The 20,844-nt window shown below is 38.9% G+C and overlaps 1 protein-coding gene across 2 annotated transcripts; it reads right to left on the bottom strand.

The window, feature by feature from the left end:
* Window positions 1–177: 177 nt before the first annotated feature.
* On the bottom strand, window positions 178–16,133 carry LOC117485592 (coiled-coil domain-containing protein 138-like). Of its 2 annotated transcripts, none has more exons than XM_034134185.1 (15): window positions 16,053–16,133; window positions 15,496–15,535; window positions 15,047–15,152; window positions 14,850–14,950; window positions 14,353–14,516; window positions 13,858–14,019; window positions 12,610–12,729; window positions 11,367–11,444; window positions 11,051–11,161; window positions 9,806–9,958; window positions 9,537–9,653; window positions 7,480–7,666; window positions 4,552–4,725; window positions 1,985–2,123; window positions 178–614 (listed from the first exon to the last, which is right to left on the bottom strand). In XM_034134185.1, exons 1-15 carry the CDS (start codon window positions 16,131–16,133, stop codon window positions 488–490), a joined length of 1,860 nt encoding a protein of 619 aa, XP_033990076.1. In that variant the 3' UTR covers window positions 178–487. The 2 variants fall into 2 exon arrangements, with proteins under 2 accessions (XP_033990076.1, XP_033990077.1); XM_034134186.1 differs by having other exon boundaries at window positions 15,993–16,117.
* Window positions 16,134–20,844: the final 4,711 nt, after the last annotated feature.

The raw sequence follows: 20,844 nt of genomic DNA, 5'->3' as shown, positions 1-20,844 counted from the left end.
TTGGAACCCTTCCGAGAACGTTTTCAATATCGTCCGTAATTGTTCCAATCCGTCCAATCTCCTCCATCACCACCAGTGTGTCCCATACTGAGCCCATTACTCCCGCTAACCCACCCATGCTCCGGAATAAACAAATAAGACACGTTTATAAAAAACACATGGATCCCAGCATTTCATATGCAGTCCCGTCTTAATGTCCTTCAGTTGTTTTTGTTTATTGTCATTAAAAAGCTTCCCAGTCACCGCCTCTCTTCCTCTGAGCACATCAGACACCCATTAAGTCCGCTGGCAAGCATGACAATCACAGAAGGAACAGAGGACAAGACATCAGATTAGCATTGTGGGATAGAAAAACAATAAGACCAAGCAACATGCTGAAGTACTAAAACACAAAGAGAGTCACCTTCATCCTCACTGGGAGGCCTGGGTTGTTAATAAAGCCAATACTAGAGCATAAAACACATGTGAGCGTGTGTGTGTGTGTGTGTTATTGGAGGTTGTGGAGGATGGACCTGAGGTTGATGCAGAGGAAGTTGTGTGTGTGGTCGGCTTTGTGATTGAGCTCTTGTATTTGGAGGTGGAGGGAGGACCGCTCAAACAGACGGCGGTTCTTCCTGGACAAAATCAAAGAAATACACAACAAGCCGTCAGTCCAAAGACAGTCAGTGAAAACATAGTCCCATGAGTCAGCAGGAGCGAAACAGATCTATTCAACGATTCAAAATTCTCAAAAACATCGATACATATCATCATCTTTAAAATACGCCTTTTTTTTCAAATGACTATTGATCATTTCCGCTCAAGAGCACCTAGTTCGTACACATTCAATGCTACAGGTGCTAGGCTAAATAGATCGAGCGCTCAGTGAGTATGAGGTAAGCGATTTCAAATATTTTAATGTAGAAATGCAGCATTTGTTCAATCTATTTGTCTGTGAATAAATGCTACAACTCCTTAAAACCCAACCTATTCCTGCGTCTTGCTGCTGATTCTAGTGAAGGGGGTGAGCCCAGATGTGAGGAAGAATTTTGGTCCCAGGCTCACTTAATGAGGGCTGACCTTGAAGGTTGACCAGCTTTTCACATTTAAGAGACAAGCTGCTCACCAGCTTTGACCAATAGCAAGACCTTCAACAAATGGAGGACTTTTCTTATTATTTTAGTGAAAAGAAAAGATTGTTTATCATTGTTATGTCTGAAAAAAACCCAGTAATAACAATGCCAGAGTCATACTTGAGTTGCTTTGAGTTGATATGTGTGCAACTGATTGGGTTAAATGGATGTCAAACACAGGAAGAGGAATCACTAGCGTTATTATTAGTACTCATCATAATTCAACCGTTATGGTCTGTACCGGATTATATGTCGATCCCATTGTTGAGATATTCAAATCTGGACCAAAGAGGTCAACGGACTTTCTTCATAGTTTATAAGAGCAACATTTCCATTGCTAGATTCATGATAACGATTTTTGGAAACGGTGAAGGTGTGGATTTATTATGACCACAACAAACTGAAAGATTGTGTTGACATAACAATCATGTGGTTTCACACGCTGGGGATTGTAACACTCACAAAGGGGCCACAAATGTGAGGGGTCATGAGATAATCAACAGGGTAGAACATTGAAAATAAAATAAAACATGGTGCAGAACTTTATGTTTTTTCTTTGCTTTTTTCTTGAAAGGTTCTGAAACTTGTAGCTTTTTAGGAATAACAAGAAAGATAGGGAACCATTGTTTTTATCTATGGCAAAGAGTAGAAAGTAAGGGAATATAGGTTCTATGTTCATAGGGGAGGTCACATCTATGACCCAGGTTATGTAGGTCAGATAAGGATCAGTCTATGTCGACACATAAAATAGAAATAAAACCTGCATTTAGTTCATCCTCCTCAGGAGTATGCAGGTATTTACTACCATGATCAGAGACAAGATGCCCATGTTCAGAGTGTGTTATCTACACTATGCAGATGAGTGTGTCTACCTGATGGTGGAGAGCTTCTGCAGAAGGACAGAGAGCTTCTCCAGCGTCGGGAGCTCCAGACGAGGGTTTTTGAGAAGCTGGGCGGCCGTTCGGAAAAACTCTTCACAGCTACACGCCTCAAGGAAGGGATTTAAGTAGCCTACAAGCACATAAAGAAGAAGCAAAGAAAGAAACCATCAAAACTATTTCTCTAACGAACAACACATTTACATTTTATGGTAAAACTTCTGAGAAGACGGAAATGATCAACTTCAGATTGACAAAGCAGCGAAAATACAGGGATGCCAAAGCAAACCATGAAAACACTTTTAACGATCGAGTGAGTTGGACAGGAACAGGGACACAGATGCTGGTGAGAGAGACTCTGTGATGACACACACGCACGCACACACGCACACACACACACACACACACACACACAGGGAGATGAAACAGTGAAAGGACAACAGCATCTATCCACACAGATGGGAGCTGCACATTTTTGAATAAAAGCAAATGTGGACCTCATGAAGGCCTACAATTTGTGGATTCCTGGTAAACAAACATTTGTTTCTGCTAAAGTCACATTCCTGCTGCTTTTCAAACTAACTCTCCACTGTAGTCCACCACGCACCGGGGTAAGAGAATACAATCTGAGCCACAGAGGGACTTTTTTTTAAGCTGGTACAGAAGTTCGGCTGGCATCAAATCACAGCGCAGGATTGGACGGAGAAGAATGGGATCAGGTTCAGATAAGGAAGGATAGGACGGATAGAATCTGATATGAAAGATGAGGCAGGAAAGGATAGTTTGGTCAGTTTCAGTTATAACATCCTTTCACCTCGTCTTGAACTGTTTCGTATTTATTTTGCATCATTAACTAAAACTTCCTGACTAGTGAATAGTTAGGGAAATATCTGCTAATAGTGTATTTGAATAATAACGTTCTTTTTAACAACTTTCTTTAATGTTTTAAAATCTTCCAGACCTGAGTGAGAATCTTTTCAAAACTCATGTGGTTATTGTCATATCGGTTTAATTATTTGTTTCATTAGCAGCGATATTGAATCTAACAAATGTTTGCAGCACCTTTGCTCATACTGCTTCCTCTGATGGCTCTTTATCTTATTATTGTGTGCTACATTCTACACTTATGTGGATACACAGATACAGATGGAGATGGACACACACTCACACATCAAAAACAGGCATATTACTCATGGTTGTTTAGGTTTACAGTATAGGGGGAAAATATGGGTAAACAGTCCTTGCCTAAAGTAGTTTAACAGGTCAGGGAGGGCTTTTTAACTGCAAAGCTATGAAAACAAATAAGAAACACTTCATTACTGTGGCCAGCGTGGAAAGAACACAAACACTCACCAAGCACATTCATATGTTTCCATGACAGCTAAATATACTGCATGCAGCAGTGTGGTAGTTAATGTACCCACTGTTTGCCAGACATCGTTCAGAGCCAGTAAACACCGTTTGTGAGATGTGTTGTGTAACTGCTATGTTTCTGAAGTGTATACAAGTTGTCAGTGTGACCACAGAAGTCCTGCATGTGTGTGTGTGCATGTGTTATGTGTACAACTTAACCTTTTTGTTTTGTTTTGTTTTATTGGCAACCTTCAGGTGCAAACCTTTCTCCCCCTCTGCCTCACCCTTTCCCCGTTTCTCCTCATTACTGCTTGTAAAATGCACTAATTAGCACGTTTTGCCAGACGTACAGCTCCTTAAAACACACAACTGTAGGTACACACACACACACGGCTCCGGCCAAAGTCACCTCCAGCATGTGGTTCTGCTGCGTATTACCGTAGCAACCCTAAATGATGCGGCTCATAACCCGGGCGAACCTCCTGCAGCTGTGCTCTCGTCTTTTGTCTTTCTATAAAAAAGGCCAGGAGGCGGTGGAGGTCTGAGGTTTATTGACAGCTTCTAAACCTTTTTTTTGCCTGACCAGCGATGATTGATGTGAGCTCAGACAAACCGTTACCTTTCACATGTGGTTTTTATATGGGGATGATATGGAGTCAATCTGAAGGAGGAGCTGGTATAAATCAAAGTTAATAGTCGTACAAAAAACTGTCTGTAAATCTCGGGGCTATAAGAGTGATCACAGCAGCTTTCGAGGCCACGTCAACTACAGGCCGTTTCCTAAGGAAGTGTACAAGTTCACACTCAGACATGTTTAAAGTATTTTAAAAATACTCCACTGTGATTATTTTTAATATGATGAGGTTTTAAATAGTAAAAACGGGCTGGAAGCACAGTATCCGATCTCTGAGAAATTCTGGAACTATCTTTTGGACCAATGCGCATCAAGATGGTTAGCCTAACAGGAAACATCGGAGAGATTTAGCCATACCTTAGACGCAATTGAGATGTCTGCTATGAATCAAAATTCTTCTCAAAGTCTTGAAGACGGAGATGTTAAAACTAAGCTACTGCTAAAAAGTCATTTCTGTACTGTCAAGTCTGCCCTGCACTGGAGGGTTTAGGTTTCTTTACCACTGTTGTGTGGATTTGTATCAACAATCGCATAGTAGGCAGTGATTTGCTTTGAATTTGAAACATCTACTTACGGGATTGTTCAGCCAGCTGCATGAGGATGTCTACAGGTGTGTGAATCCCTCCACGGCCGGCCCGGAGCATGGACAGCAGCACACACACGCCACCAGAGTGGAGGAAGAGGCCTCGGCTCTCCTCAGACATCAGCTCGGTGCGCAGACTGTCCAGAGCCTGGGCCAGCACATCAGCTGCAGACAGAGAGAGAGGAATATTTACTTACAGACACACTTAATTAGATCTTAAATTAGGTTTTTAGATCCTATCAACCTTATATTAACTGCTCGACTTTCAGCCGAAAAAGATGGTTGATGAATTGGCAAGTAATAGAGTGCTAAATTGAGAATACAAGCTAAATGATGTTATTTTTATATAAAAAACAGTTTAACAATGACTCTCTTTCGTTTCTCTTTTCCCGTCTCTTTTGACAGAAAGGGCATTTCTTGGCCCGAATGTAATGTGTGGTGAATAGCTAATAAACAACAGTATGAAGCCAAGCACAATGAGAGGACACCAGAATCAGAATCCCTTTATTCGTCCCACAGATGGGATTTTTGCATTTGTTACAGCAGGAAAAGAGCCAAAGACAGCTTAATATTACCCAAGAAGCATGCATTAAAAGATATTAAAGATCAAAAAGAAAAAGTAAAAAAAAGGGGTGTTATAGTCTGTGTTGTTATATGTGTGGGGGTCTACCAGGGACCATGATGTTTATATGGTCTGACCGCACCAGGAAAAAAACCACCAAGAGAGTTTGGGTAAAGGTCAGTCGGTGCTAACTGTGATGACATCATTCATTATAAATGAAAGTCTTGTCTAATAATCATTGCAACACTTTGAATCTTTGTTTTTTTGGCGTGTAGCTGCAACAGCACAATTATCTTCCATCTACCCTTTCACCATCTTATCCCTAATATCCAAGGCTCTTTCCTTTCTTTCTTACACTCCACCACTGTACATTTGCCTTAATGCTTGCCATCCTTCTACATTCACTTTTGGCGTCCAGAATCATTTTCGCCTGTCATCTTCAAATATACGATCTGTGATCACCTCATATACTTCTGAGGGTTTCTGAAGTTCTCCGAAAATGCTTTTCAAATGTCCGAAAGGGCTGGATTTATACAACCTCACATGGGATAAAAGCTTTGTCTATTTTATGCTGGGCTGATTTTGGTTAGCTCCATCTCAGAATGGTACCCATTATCTGTAAGATCCCATCAAATATGAAAGGGAAGAAACATCTCTCCATTAAACTTAATCTAGTTTCCTGTCAATCCACAGAAGAGGAGAAAGAGAACCTGGTGAGCAGACTGACAGAAAAGAGTCTCTTAAAAGACATACTGAAGACATACCCTTCAAGCATTACGAGCAGATGGAGGGTCAGTTCAGAAGTATTTCATCAAAATATCAGCGGGTATGTCGGCTGCACCCACTGAGGGCACTAAGATGTATAGTGTGGAAGGCAAGGGGGCAACATTTGGTAAATATAGTAGCGAGAAGCTTTGTGAGGTTCATGTTTTCAAGAAGACAAAAAAGCCGTAAGATAGACATGACAAAAGTTCCAAATATGGGAGTTTGATTACAATTCATCTTCTGGGGAGCATGAGTGTTTGTCCCAGTTTTGAAGACTCTTCCCATACTATGTTTTTCTTAAATTCAAAAATAACAATCTACCGGTGACACCTAGTCAATAGGATACATCCTCTGGAGACCTTGAGTATCTGTATCAAAATGTATTGCAATCCATCCAAAAGGAGTCAAGACAGTTATAGAAATATCCACTGGGAACAATGTATGCATGTCCAGGAAGTCATGGCTATCCATTCAATTGTTGTTGAGACAGCGGTGGACTGACAGAACTGGCTTGTGCGATTCAAAACATGTATTTGCCCAGATAACAGATGGTGAACACTGCAACAAGGTACACTTGCTCTGCACTTATACTGAAATATGTACTTCTGTTAGCTTTGATGGGAAGATTTTGATTAAAATGTGGAGTGAGATGTTTACACAGCCTGTGAAGTATGTGTAAGCAGCACTTACATGTCTAACACCCTGCTGTTTCTGTGCGTTCACACCTACACAGGTGGGTGTGAGCAGAGTGGGAAGTGATAATTAACAGCAGATTCACACACACGTTTTGTAGGTCGGATCATGTTTCTTTTATAACCTGCTTTTTTTATTAATCAAATCATTATTAATATAAAGAAAGTGTTAAGTGTTATCTTACTAAAGACAAATAATGAAAATAACTTATTTCACATTATTTTAAATGTCTTTATCCAGAATAAAGAAAACGTAGCATAGTGACAGAGAAGGAAAGCATATCATGTTTTTCCTTAACATCTCTTCTCTTTTTATGATTATTGAAATTGTACATATACAATTGAATGTATGAGATTGGGTATCTACATCATTACATACATTGATCACAGACACTATTAACGATTCATTTTTAAATACTTAATTCATTCAATATCATTTTCTATCACTTAAATTAAGTCTGTTATAACAGCAAATATAATTAAAACAGGTATAAGTTATTGGTTTCAACACAGCAATTAAGCATGCCCCTTAGAAATTCAGATCTCATCTTTGAAGCTAAAAAAGCGTCCTTCTCTTCCGAAAGATAGTAAATAATGGGGGGGGGGGGAATCATTTCAAACTAATAATATTAATTAACTAATAATATGTTTATATATAAACATCTTTAGGTCTTGGACAGTTCTGGGGATGTCACCTTGGGCTCTAGGAAATTGTCAAATTGACACAAAGCTCTATTCCTTTATGAAAATAAGCCATCGACATACTGTATGTATCTATAAAGATCATAATAGTAGCTCTACCTGATGCATTATTCTGACCCTATTTCCTGCATTATGTCCCTAAATAAACATTTGTTTGCATTTTAGCCTTAGATGTATTTTTGTGTTTGGTACCGTTACCTTGCGTGACGGTGCGGAGGATGATGAGGGTGGAGAGGATGCGTGTGTGAGGCTGGGGGCTGCGGTACAGAGGCCAGCTCCTGCAGGGGGGCCGCTCTGGATCTTCAGACTGAAGCACCGCTAACTGAGCCGGGGTCTTTGATACTTCCTCTCCTATCCGCCGCAGAGTGGCAGAGAGTGCTACATGCTGTGGAAACACACACACACAATGCATGACTGCGTCTGCACTCAGTTACTTTTGTTATATAAAATCATCTGCCAAGAGTGATTTTCATCCAACACCAGGCTTCTTCTCAGACTTCCCCAAAGAACTAATGGAGCCAATAAATCATCACAGTTACTATGCAAACTCTATGTATCTCCAAAACAGTGAACAGCTGGAAGTATCCACACACATCCCTTTCTGTCTTCCCTCTCCTCAAAGTGTCAAACAACTGTATAGGAATTCTAAGATTTTAAATATTCCATTAATGCATTTTGGCCCAATAGTGTTGGGTTTATGTCTTAAAGAGTGAACACATGTTGCAGCAATAAGGGAGCATGTGATTCCAGTTTAACATCAAGCATGTCACTGTACAGATATGACATGGTCTGACAAACAAACATGGGAGGGGGCTAAGCTCCCTGCTGAGGACTGAAGCTTGGAAGTCGGAAGCAGTGGGTAGAGTATTTGGGGGGGGGGGGCGGCTAAAGGATAATAGCCAGGTTTGGAAAGCTGGAAAATAATGCGCTGAAGGTAAGGGTTAACACAGGCTCATATTTAGCCTTCACAATAAGATAGTGGGAGGGGATAATAGAGCAGAATTGTCCGATCATGTCTCACCCCTTCAGCCACAAACGCCTACAGTATTTGTCATGGGGGTCTCTCGAGGGACTCATGGCCCTTATTACAGCCACACACAAAGGGACAGGCTGTTTTCCCTCATGTCTAGACTGTGTTGAACGCACAGAGACAGGCAGGGGACTTCAGATAACCACGCTCCTCATCTGAACACAAGATGAAACTCGACAGGACCTCCAAACATATGAGCCGGCGTGCTGTGAGGCGAGATGTGGTGATAGAGTGGATATCCCCTGCTTCAAGTGGACGTGTACCTCTGCTATGTGTAGTAATGTCTCTAGAAGGTCTGAAGGAAAACTGTGCGTTGTGTTTCTGCTGCGAGGATGTGGTGAAAGGGACCCAGCAGCTTTCTGTAGAATTACACTCTTCTCCTGCAAGGCCAAATGCCAAGAAACTAAGGAAAGGTGAAGGCCACAGGATGAATAGCCCGGATAATCTGTTTCTTTAAAGAATAAATTGGTTTTCTTTTCATGTTATGCTCCCTTTCGCTGTAGACTATTAGATTTTCTGGGAAACGGTTGATTTTTTTTTTTTTAAAGACAACCACCTACTGTAAATAATACGTAAAAATGTGTCTTTTTGTTGTTGCAACTATTTTACTATTAAATAACATGGAATAAAATAGCAGCACATATTCCAGTGTATGGGTTAAGGTGGTACTTGTTATCTAGCTAGGTCATATTTGAATAGGTGTCACAATTTTTACTATGTGTAAAATCCAGACATTCTTCAGTGAAATCTATAAAAACAATAAGCCAAAAAACTCCACATGTCCAATTATTATTATTGTTGTACTTTATATTCTTCAATCCTTTAACTTAGTTTTGCAGCAGGCAAGTTTACCGGAAAGATTGATCATATTTAATACTTACCTCAGTGTTTCCCCTAGGATGGAGTCATAGCAGCGGTGCTAAGGCACGCGGGCCCAGCAAAATGTGAGCGTGGAGCGCGTGGAATTTTTTTTGTGTGTGCGCGTGCGAAGTGCGCCCCGCCAATATGTTTCTATGTGTCTGCCAGCACAAGATAGGCTCTTGAGGCCTAGTACAGTACATACAGTGGCAATGTCTCAAGATTTAGCAAAATACACCTTTATTGAACATACAGTAACACAAATACTACAAATCCACATAACAAGCTATCAAAAAGGGTGCTAGGGGGCGCCACTTATTATTATAAGCTGCGGCGCCGCTATTTGTATATAGGGGAAACACTGTACCTGTGTGCTGCTGTCCATCTGTCTCAAAGCCCAGAGGATGACTCGAAGAAGGTTTAGAAGGAGGTCTGGTTCCGATGAAGGAGTGTGATGAAGCTGATCTGCTAATAATGGCAGCACCTAAGGAACCAAAGATGTGACGTTGACTGTGACAAAACATCTTTAATGTGTATTGTTGGTATAATGCTCTTTTGTGGTCAGGACATCAAAAATATGCAATACAGTTGTAATAAAGTTCAAAGACCACAGTAAAGCTACAGTGAACATTCCACCTTCAGGCATCTCCCGTTGAGTAGGATCTCTGGAGGCAGACAGTGGCCGAGACCCTTCTCTTTGTTTCCTGCTGCTGATGAGAGCGTCTGTTCATCAAGCACCCAGTCCAGGAGAAGGGTCTGGAGCTTTAGAGAGGTGGGACTAGAGCTGCCCTATGGGAATGAGTGTACAAAACAAGGTTCAATTATATTACTAAAGCAGAAACGTTGTCACCAAATTATGACTTTGGTTATAGTTGCTAATTTTATTAAACCAGGGTATATGCAGGAATCCAGAAGTCAAATGTAATACCTTTTAAGACCTTTTTTAAGACCCTTTCCATACATTTTAAGACCTCATCGCCGGTTACATTGGTGACACACTTTTGCTCACATTTACTATATACAGTATGGATTGTCCTTCCTCCTTATCTTCCAACCATTTGGACGCAAACTTGCATTTCCCCATAACGATGTTGTTTAACAACCGGCGTAAACGGAGCTTTGCGCGCTATCAAGCAGTGAGCGTGCGATGTCCTGTTTAGATGACGTCAAATCCAACGGGATGCCATAAATAAACTACACAGAATCACACTACACACCTACGCAATGATTACATTCAGGCACACTGTAGAATACAACCTCTTTGGACAATTTATATACTTATTGAAAACAAGCTACAAAATGTAATACCTTGGAAAATGCCGTTTAATACTTTTTAATAGCCTTCATTTTCCCTAAATTGATTTATCAACTTTTAATACTTTTTAAGACCCCGCGGAGACCCTGTAAACCTTTTTTTATCTGTCATATATGTCTTGATATGGATTCTACAAAATGTCATGCATGAAGTCACAATGAGCACAGAAGAAGTCAAGATTTAAGGAAACAGGACTAGAAAAATGTATCTATTTTAAGTTCAGCTACAGGTGTATCCAGAACAGTTATAAAATCACATCAAGACTGTGGTTCCACTGGGGAGTCTGAAGATGCTTATCAAAAGCTGAACAATGTTTTGTAATGAAATGAAAGATCATTTTCAAAATGATAAATGAAGCTGTATCGACAGAGCTCCAACCTCAACTGTATCCACTGACAATTCATCTTCATTAACAGCAGTTGTGTGATGATAACCACATTTTAAACTATGATTTATCATGTCAGCTGGCAGGGTGAGTGCAGCTTGTGGAAAAGGCAGTTGTACTGTTTCCAGTTTGTGTGTGATTTGTGTTTGTGTGTGTCTAATCATGCTGTTTGTTGAACTACCTTGTTGTTTGATTTTCCACAGGCAGCCGTTCTCTCCTTTTGGGATGGTTTAATCATCTTTGTGCTCACTTTCTGACAGCCTTTCAATGCAATGCTGTGCTCATATTTCCTCTGAAAAGAAAAAGATTATTATTGACCTTGAAACCATATGTATTTTTGAAATCTTTAAATGCAATTACATGTCCATGCTACAGGAAATAAATGCTTTCAATTAAGGGAGCACATGGTTAAGATCATCATGATACATTTAAAATGGTATGTTAGAAGTGCTTTCCAAAGAAAACAGTTTTGAAAAAATGTGTCAGTATTTTCTTACCTGTATGTTCTCAAGTCTAGCATGCACCCTCTTGGATTGGCTCTCCAACCTTTTATTCTGTTCAATGATCTCATTCAACTGTTGGGTTAAAGAAAAGTACATTTTGCAATGCAAGAACCAGTCTAGAAACCCATTTCTTAATTTGTTTCATAACAATGCCTACAAATCGGCTCACTTTTTGAGCCAGGAGGGCTTAATCCAAAGGAACAAAAGCACTTCAAGGTCCAAACTAACACTAATACCAAGAAAACAATGCAGATTGGCAGATTTTAAACCACTGTTGTATCATTCAAACTCTAAGAGGAGTTAGGTCATAGCGCCCTCGTGTGGTCTAAGGCACTAACTGTCGGGTATGAACCTCTGTTTCTTCAACTGTTATTAAAGGTGGGGTAGGTAAGTTTGAGAAACCGGCTCGAGATACACTTTTTGTTATATTCCATGGAATGCTCTTAACATCCCGATAGCAATGAATATCTTAAGTGCTTTGACAAAAAATCCATAAAAAAATGTCATCTGTGGAAGCCGTAATACTGTAAAAAGCACGACCAATCATTTTAGCCGGCCCGGCTAAAATAACTGGATGGCCTACCTGCCTGTCAGCCTTCCATCTGTGCACAAACTTATCTCGTGCCCTCATTGGTCATGTGCGCGTTTGTGTGTGTTGGAGGCGGGGCTCTATAAGGAAGTGGCAGATTTTCTCCGGTCGTGTATTTTCAAATTCTAGCGATCTCGAGCTGGTTTCTCCAAAATTACCTACCCCACCTTTAAGTAAAGATTTGACTGTTGGTGACATAATTAAGGAAAGAAATGGAAAATAGAGTAAAACATTGACTGGCTGTTGACAGATTATGCAGACTTTTGATATTTTTCTGAAAGCAAAACTTTTTTTAAAACATTTTCGACCATACTGATCAGAAAGCCTGCACATTTAAACAAAATGATAAAATCAAGACTCATCATCATAATACAATAATAATAATAATTCATTGCTTTTATTTTAGCGCTCTTCCAAGTGCTTAAAGCGCTTTACATTACATCATAATAAGCATCATGAGCTTTTAATCAAATGAAAAACTCTCAAAAATCTGTCGGTCCAAACATTTTACCATGAATTTGGTATTCATGGTAAACATTTCAGCCCCTGATGTCAATTTCTTTTCAGCATTAAATAGGCCTTTATGAAACCTTTATGTTTTCAACAAAAAACAAACAGACAATCAGGTCTAAATGTTTCACTTCTCACCTGTTTCCTCATGCTGTCGTTCAGCCCCTTGATGGAGTCGAAGCTGGCCTTGAGCCTCCTGTTCTCCTTGCTCCTCTCTCGGAGAGCTTCCTGCAGCTCGCTCAGCTCTTGCTGGTGTTTCTGTGTGACACATCCATACAAACCGTTTTCTTTATGCACAGTGCAACCAAAGCAACAATGCCTGACCTCATTAGTGAATCATTACATGGACTTGAGTGTGCTATTAAAAATCAATTATTGGTCAGTTGATTGCTTTTTCCTCTCATGTGATGCGCAACTCCTTACTAACCATGACAGAAATGATATAAGTTTAGTTTGATTTGCTTCATAAAAACGAAAGAGTCATAGATCCAGCCGGAATAATACATTTTAAGGCGAGGACAAGCTTGCTGTGGCTATCCACCTTCTAAGGCAGCTTTCCCCCTCTCACAGACAAACTCTCCTGGGCTTGTGTGTGTAGCGTATGAACATGGATGTGTGTAAGGGACCTGAGTTTTTTTTATCTAGCGCGCACGTTGTTTTGAGGTTTGTCTTTCTTTCAATAATAGATAGCAAGACAAATTAAATGATATTAAAATATAATGCAATGTTTTTTTTTGTCTTCTAATGTTTTTTGTTCTTTGTTTATTTTTTTATTTTATTTGTTATCTTTATCCGGTCATTGTGTCTTTGGATTAACTTAAAAATAGATACAAAAAGTGTATATGATTATATGACAATGATAATAACAATAATGATAATAATAATTATAAATACTATAAGAATTATAATGACTATTGTCATAATTATCTTAATTATCAGTTTACATCAAAATAGGATGAGAAATGAAACTGTCTTGTTATCTGAACATGGACTTGTAGGCATTTATTTTGTATTTGTTTTACTTTATTATTTTATTTTCACCCTGGAAATGGGTGACTGTATGTATGTATGTATATGTGTGCATATGTATGTGTATGTATATAAAGAATTCTGTTTATCTGTGTGAGTATTTAATTACGGAATTATCTTGTATTGACTTTATCCTGCAACAGGATGACTAATGGGAGGGCTACTTCTGTATAAGCTATGCTTTCTGCCCTCCCGCTTCTACTCATTGTGTTTGTTTTTAAGATGTATAAACTAAATTGTTGAAATAGTAGAATAAATAATAAAAATAAATAAATAAATATGGCCCAGCTGTAGGTGAAAGGAGATGGTGAAGAAACATATAACCCGTCCCTTGTGTTGAACGTGTGTGTTACTGACCTCCTCTACAGTTGGTGTGTTAGAGTGTAGCATCTCCTCCATCCTGACCAGCCTCCTCACAGTCTCCTCTTCCTGCTGACTCAGCCTCCTCTCCCTCTCCTGCAGCTCCCTCTCTCGCTCCTGCAGCTCCCTCTCCCACCTCTGCTGGCCTAGTCGCTCTGCCTGTATATAAACAAACACACATACAAACACTAATCTTACCATATGTATGTATATATCTCCTATACAAAGTTGCCAAATCCATCTAACCTTTGATCCTTGAAATCAAAACAACTCATTACAAAAAGAAAAATATAGAATCATGGGAAATTGCACAACAAATTCACAAAATGTCATGTAATATAACATTATCTGCAATTTAAGATGGTACACACTTCTGTACTGTAGGTATCTCTTTAAGACACACTAGGAAACGGTAAAGTCACATTTTCTGTGTTGTAGTTCTCCCATCCACATTTACTGATACACTGTCATTATAATGATTATGTTCTTCACCTTTAGTTGTTCATAGATGGTCATCATCTCCTGGTACACGTTTTCTAGCACTAAGGAAGAGGAACATCTCATGTCAGGAAGTCGGTGAATTCTCCGCAACTCCCCATCTTTCGCATTGTCCTGGGCTCCGGGGCTCTCATCCAGAGAGGAAGGCAGAGTCACATCTGGACAAATATAGAGGAATAATAGAGGTATGTCAAAGTCAATGTCATTATCGGGCCAAAAGGAGAAATCTGATTATTTTTCAGTAATATTAGGAAAGTAAGTGATTCATATTTGTAAGAACTCAGTAGTGAAGTACATGGACTAATCAGTGAGGCCAATTTTAGGATTCATTATCTTGCAAAGTCCTTCACTTTAAATCTGCAATCATATTAATGTGACTTCAAAATATTTTCCTGAGAACATGTTAACCCTGAATTTAATTCAGCAGCTGCTACTTTTAGTTTGCTATGAATAAAACACTGTTGACTGGCAAACTGCTGTGACACACGCACCTGTTTCTGTAAACAGAGCCTGGGAGTACTGAAGCGGGGAACCTGCAGAGACCCCCCTCAGGTCCTGATTACTGCCATGCAGACCACGATCACTGCCAAACCTTAGATACAAAATAGCAAAACGTTTTGATCAAGGCATAATACTAAAACTAAAATATGAGAGATGGTATTTGTAGGATTAATCTCTTTTGACTTACTGGTCAGAATTATTAGAAACTGCTTCGAACAGCTCATATAAAGCCTTGCTGTAGCTTTTCAATTCTTTGCTTGGCCGTTTGGTCAACATATTCTGCCGTACTGCCTCTGAAATAGTTAACATAAAGTAATGTTATGCATAATGGTTAATGTTTGGTAGGTATTATGAAGCAGATGTGGATCAAACAAACAAGTGTGATTTGAATTAGACACAGTTAAAACAAAGCCTATTATTGTTAAGATCAATGTACCTTCCAAAATCTCAATACACAGCAAAAGACAATATGGAATAGAGGGGTGGAGCAATAGTGAATACAGTCATATCCTCTCATCACTTCTATACTGCTACATTAGTGAATATAAATAACTTTATAATGTTAGAGCATTGCTATAACCAGATCAAGAACCTGTTGTTATCTGAGCATGTGGATGCTGTGTGAAGTGCTCTTACCTTCACTTCTTCCTATTGAAATGTCTTCTGGTGATGGAAACTAAAACAAATCAGGACAAAGACATGTTTAAGGGAAAGGAATCTGCGATTGACATTGCTAGCATGATGCCTATTCCAACATACAGATAGTTTATTGACCACATTCAACTTGTAAAAGTCTTCAGTGGCTCATTCAGGCGGGCATTCAACGTTCATCTGACGTCATGACAACAAGCGAGCACTGCAACAGGTTGGTTTAATTAAAATGTTACTAATTCATAAAAGAACTTCGTTTCAAACATATATAGACTAACTGAAGTTTTTAATACAGTAAACATATTTGAACGTTATTTGTTATAAGTTTGATATGAATATGTTGCTTATTTAGCGTTAGTAACGGTGGACATGTTTTTTCACAAGCTAACTATTTTAGCTCAGTTAGTGTTATTTAACGTGACACTACACAAGGATATTGGTCATGCTAGCTAATGCGTTGTTTAACTGCAAAGCATTTATACCTTGAAGTTTTCAAACGAGCTGAATGAGTGTGTGACTTAAAGTTGTTGTTAAACTCAAACCTGCTTCTTCCTCTCCAAATATTTCTGCTTAAGCTGCTCGACTGTATCAGCAACCTCGGTGTCTATAAACTGTAGGTTCATAGCTCCTGTGTGTAGCTACCATCGATAAACCAATGTGTACGTTTTTTCTTTTTTTGCCAAGAAAAGAAAGAATGTTGTCAAACGTCACAAAATGAAATCAACTTCCGGTTGTACCTTTCAAATCAAACCAGTGTAATGAAGCTGTATGGGCCTGTTTCTTGATGTAACTATTATTTTGAAATTCCAATTACCGAACTTCCGGTATTTCTCTACTAGACTCAGACGTTTACTTATTAACCATGATGGAAATACTACTAAGCCTTTCTCAATTCACAGTTTGCACTTCCTAGCCTACAGTGTCTTCTCAAGGTTTGAGATATTCCCTGAATTTTAAATAATTTCCTCCTATTACTTTGGTATAATAATAATAATAATAATACACTTTATTTATATAGCACCTTTCATGCTTGACGCAGCCCAAAGTGCTTTACTGAGTATGACAAATATATATGGAAATGTTATGTATTTGGATAAACCCCTTGAGATGCACCATCTCGTTTTCAAGGGGGTCCCGACAATAGCAACAACTTACAGACATACATAAACAAAAAGACAAAAAGCAAAACATGACAAAGACAAACCACGTACAGTCTGTTAAGTAAAATTCAAGTAATACATACAATCATTACAATTTGAGAGACAGTCGAGCAGATCAGTTTCATCAATATCAGTTTCATCAATAACAAGTGCAGACCAGTTGAAAGTGAGATGATAATGCATGTTTAAACATACCCAATGATGCAAGAGATCTAATAGCAGCAGGTAAAGTATTCCAGTCTGTTGGGGCTTTGAACATGAACGCTCTTCTGCCAATAGATTTTTTTGCAGAGGGGCAGAGAAATAAATCTGGACAGAGTGTCTAACTTGATGATTTGGCGAGTAGGGTACAAAATACTGCTTTAAATAAGGGGGATAGTTAAGATAAATGCATTTAAATATCAGCTGAAGCCAATGCGTGTGTCTTCTTACATTTAATGAAGGCCATTTAAGTTGGTTATACATTGTGCAGTGATGTGTACGAAAATGACAACCAAGAACAAATCTGCATAGTCTATTGTAGGCTATGTTGAGTGGAGCAAGATCTGATTTATGTGCATTTTGGTAGACAACATCACAATAGTCCATAATCGGAAGAATACGTTGAGAAGCAATTATCTTACGGACACTGAGCGTAAAACAATTGCGAGAGCGGTGTAAGACACCGATTCCGTAATTGACTTTTTGTATTACATGCTTTATATGTAGTTTAACTGAAAGTTCAGAGTCTAGCCATACACCAAGATATTTAAAGCTATCAACTTTATGCAGAGAAGTGCCATCCTTACATTTTATTACTAGATTTGAGCTTCTGCCTGGTACCAAAGACCATAGTATAAGATTTGGTTTTGTTGAGCAGTAGTTTATTGTGTGATAGCCAGTCCTGTAAGATATTAAAATCCGATTGAAGAGAGATCTGAATTTGTGAAAAGTCTGATTTGGATGTATATATGACAGTGTCATCAGCATAAAGGTGAGTACGACAATTAATGAGACAAGATAAATCATTTATGTTAATAGAAAACAGAAGTGGGCCCAGAGTTGATCCTTGGGGTACACCCTTTTGTTGGATCAACAGGTCAGACTGTTTTCCATTAACAACCACACATTGCTTTCTATTGTGAAGGTATGAGTTAAACCATAACACTGTATTATTAGAAAGGCCAATGCCGTGAAGTTTATCCAAGAGCAGATATCGATCAACAAAATCAAAGGCTTTTGTCAAGTCAATAAAAATTGCGCCTGTGAGTTCACCATCATCTGCAGCAGAGTACAAGTGTTGCGACCTGGCTCAAAAGGCCACAACAAAAAGGAGACACAACATGTCAACGGGTAGAAAAAGGTGTTTATTTGCACAAACAATCCAAATTAAGTACTGTGTATACTCATCAGAGCCGGGTGCCTGCAGGAGAAAACAGAGAGAGGAACAGAGAGGCTTTAAATAGCTGCAGGACACCAGACCCAGGTGCCCTGAGTTACTGCAATCAATGCAATCACTGGAGCCAAAGCAGCACAGACAGAACAGCCACACCCTCTCTACTGATGAACCCACAGGGGCATCACAACAAGTCATTCGAAAATGTAAGTAGGGCAGTTGTTGTGGAGTGATTAGGCCTGAAGCCAGATTGAACCGGAGATAAAATATTATAAGTATTGAGATAATGTGACAGTTGATTATAAATTATTTTCTCCAAAACTTTGGAAATAGAACAGATTATAGAGATTGGTCTATAATTATTTGTATCAAGTAAATCACCACCTTTATGGAGTGGAGTGATGCGTGCACATTTCCAAATAGTTGGCAACTCACAGGTGGACAAAGACAGGTTGAACCAATCAGCAAGTGGGTATGAGAATATGGGACGTTCATTTTATGAACCTGTTTTCTATACCATCGAGTCCTGCACTGCCATCCACTTTTAATTCTGTGATAGCATTATGAACTTCGTGTGGTAGAATCTTCTTAAAAGAAAAATAACTGTTGCAGTATGAATTACTATTAGAAATACCAGTCGACAAATAGGAGTCAGATAGTAGTGTGGAACATACATTAGCGAAATGCTGATTAAATATTTGGGCAATGGATAATGGGTCATGAATTATTGTATCAGCAGTTCTTATTTTATTAATAGAATGTTTACCTGATTTATTTAAAATTGCTTGGGATTCTTAAAGTCCGATGTGAGAGATTTTTTGTAGTAGTTGGATTTAGCATTTCGGGTTTTGGTTTTACTCAGATTTCGAAGATGCCTGTATACTTCCCAATCGGCTATAGTTCTTGAATGACGATATATCGACCATGCTTTATCCCTATCCCTAAAGAGACTGATGAGTTCAGAATTGATCCACTAAGGGCAACAACATCATTAATACATGAAATCAACATTCCATTTTTTATATTGTCTGATTTTGACTAGTTTTGGAGGCAGTTTAATTAATTAGATTTTCCATACGCAATAAACAATAATAAAAAAGAATCACAATAACAAATGAGGAACATATGTTACTTACTCTTATCCTCTTACAATGCAGCTTACATTTGCTAAGATATTTGTGTTAGGAATGTAGGTAGGACATGAGTAGGCAACTACATTTACAACATATAAATGTAGTATTATCTACTCCTTATATCTGCTTCTACTCATTGTGTTTGTTTTTAAGATGTATAAACTAAATTGTTGAAATAGTAGAATAAATAATAAAAATAAATAAATAAATATGGCCCAGCTGTAGGTGAAAGGAGATGGTGAAGAAACATATAACCCGTCCCTTGTGTTGAACGTGTGTGTTACTGACCTCCTCTACAGTTGGTGTGTTAGAGTGTAGCATCTCCTCCATCCTGACCAGCCTCCTCACAGTCTCCTCTTCCTGCTGACTCAGCCTCCTCTCCCTCTCCTGCAGCTCCCTCTCTCGCTCCTGCAGCTCCCTCTCCCACCTCTGCTGGCCTAGTCGCTCTGCCTGTATATAAACAAACACACATACAAACACTAATCTTACCATATGTATGTATATATCTCCTATACAAAGTTGCCAAATCCATCTAACCTTTGATCCTTGAAATCAAAACAACTCATTACAAAAAGAAAAATATAGAATCATGGGAAATTGCACAACAAATTCACAAAATGTCATGTAATATAACATTATCTGCAATGTAAGATAGTACACACTTCTGTACTGTAGGTATCTCTTTAAGACACACTAGGAAACGGTAAAGTCACATTTTCTGTGTTGTAGTTCTCCCATCCACATTTACTGATACACTGTCATTATAATGATTATGTTCTTCACCTTTAGTTGTTCATAGATGGTCATCATCTCCTGGTACACGTTTTCTAGCACTAAGGAAGAGGAACATCTCATGTCAGGAAGTCGGTGAATTCTCCGCAACTCCCCATCTTTCGCATTGTCCTGGGCTCCGGGGCTCTCATCCAGAGAGGAAGGCAGAGTCACATCTGGACAAATATAGAGGAATAATAGAGGTATGTCAAAGTCAATGTCATTATCGGGCCAAAAGGAGAAATCTGATTATTTTTCAGTAATATTAGGAAAGTAAGTGATTCATATTTGTAAGAACTCAGTAGTGAAGTACATGGACTAATCAGTGAGGCCAATTTTAGGATTCATTATCTTGCAAAGTCCTTCACTTTAAATCTGCAATCATATTAATGTGACTTCAAAAGATTTTCCTAAGAACATGTTAACCCTGAATTTAATTCAGCAGCTGCTACTTTTAGTTTGCTATGAATAAAACACTGTTGACTGGCAAACTGCTGTGACACACGCACCTGTTTCTGTAAACAGAGCCTGGGAGTACTGAAGCGGGGAACCTGCAGAGACCCCCCTCAGGTCCTGATTACTGCCATGCAGACCACGATCACTGCCAAACCTTAGATACAAAATAGCAAAACGTTTTGATCAAGGCATAATACTAAAACTAAAATATGAGAGATGGTATTTGTAGGATTAATCTCTTTTGACTTACTGGTCAGGATTATTAGAAACTGCTTCGAACAGCTCATATAAAGCCTTGCTGTAGCTTTTCAACTCTTTGCTTGGCCGTTTGGTCAACATATTCTGCCGTACTGCCTCTGAAATAGTTAACATAAAGTAATGTTATGCATGATGGTTAATGTTTGGTAGGTATTATGAAGCAGATGTGGATCAAACAAAC

The sequence above is a fragment of the Trematomus bernacchii genome, unplaced genomic scaffold (assembly GCF_902827165.1).
Source record: "Trematomus bernacchii unplaced genomic scaffold, fTreBer1.1, whole genome shotgun sequence".
Classification (NCBI taxonomy): Eukaryota; Metazoa; Chordata; class Actinopteri; order Perciformes; family Nototheniidae; genus Trematomus; species Trematomus bernacchii.
The sequence above is the reverse complement of the archived record's forward strand: the minus strand, read 5'-3'. Positions and strand labels throughout refer to the sequence as shown.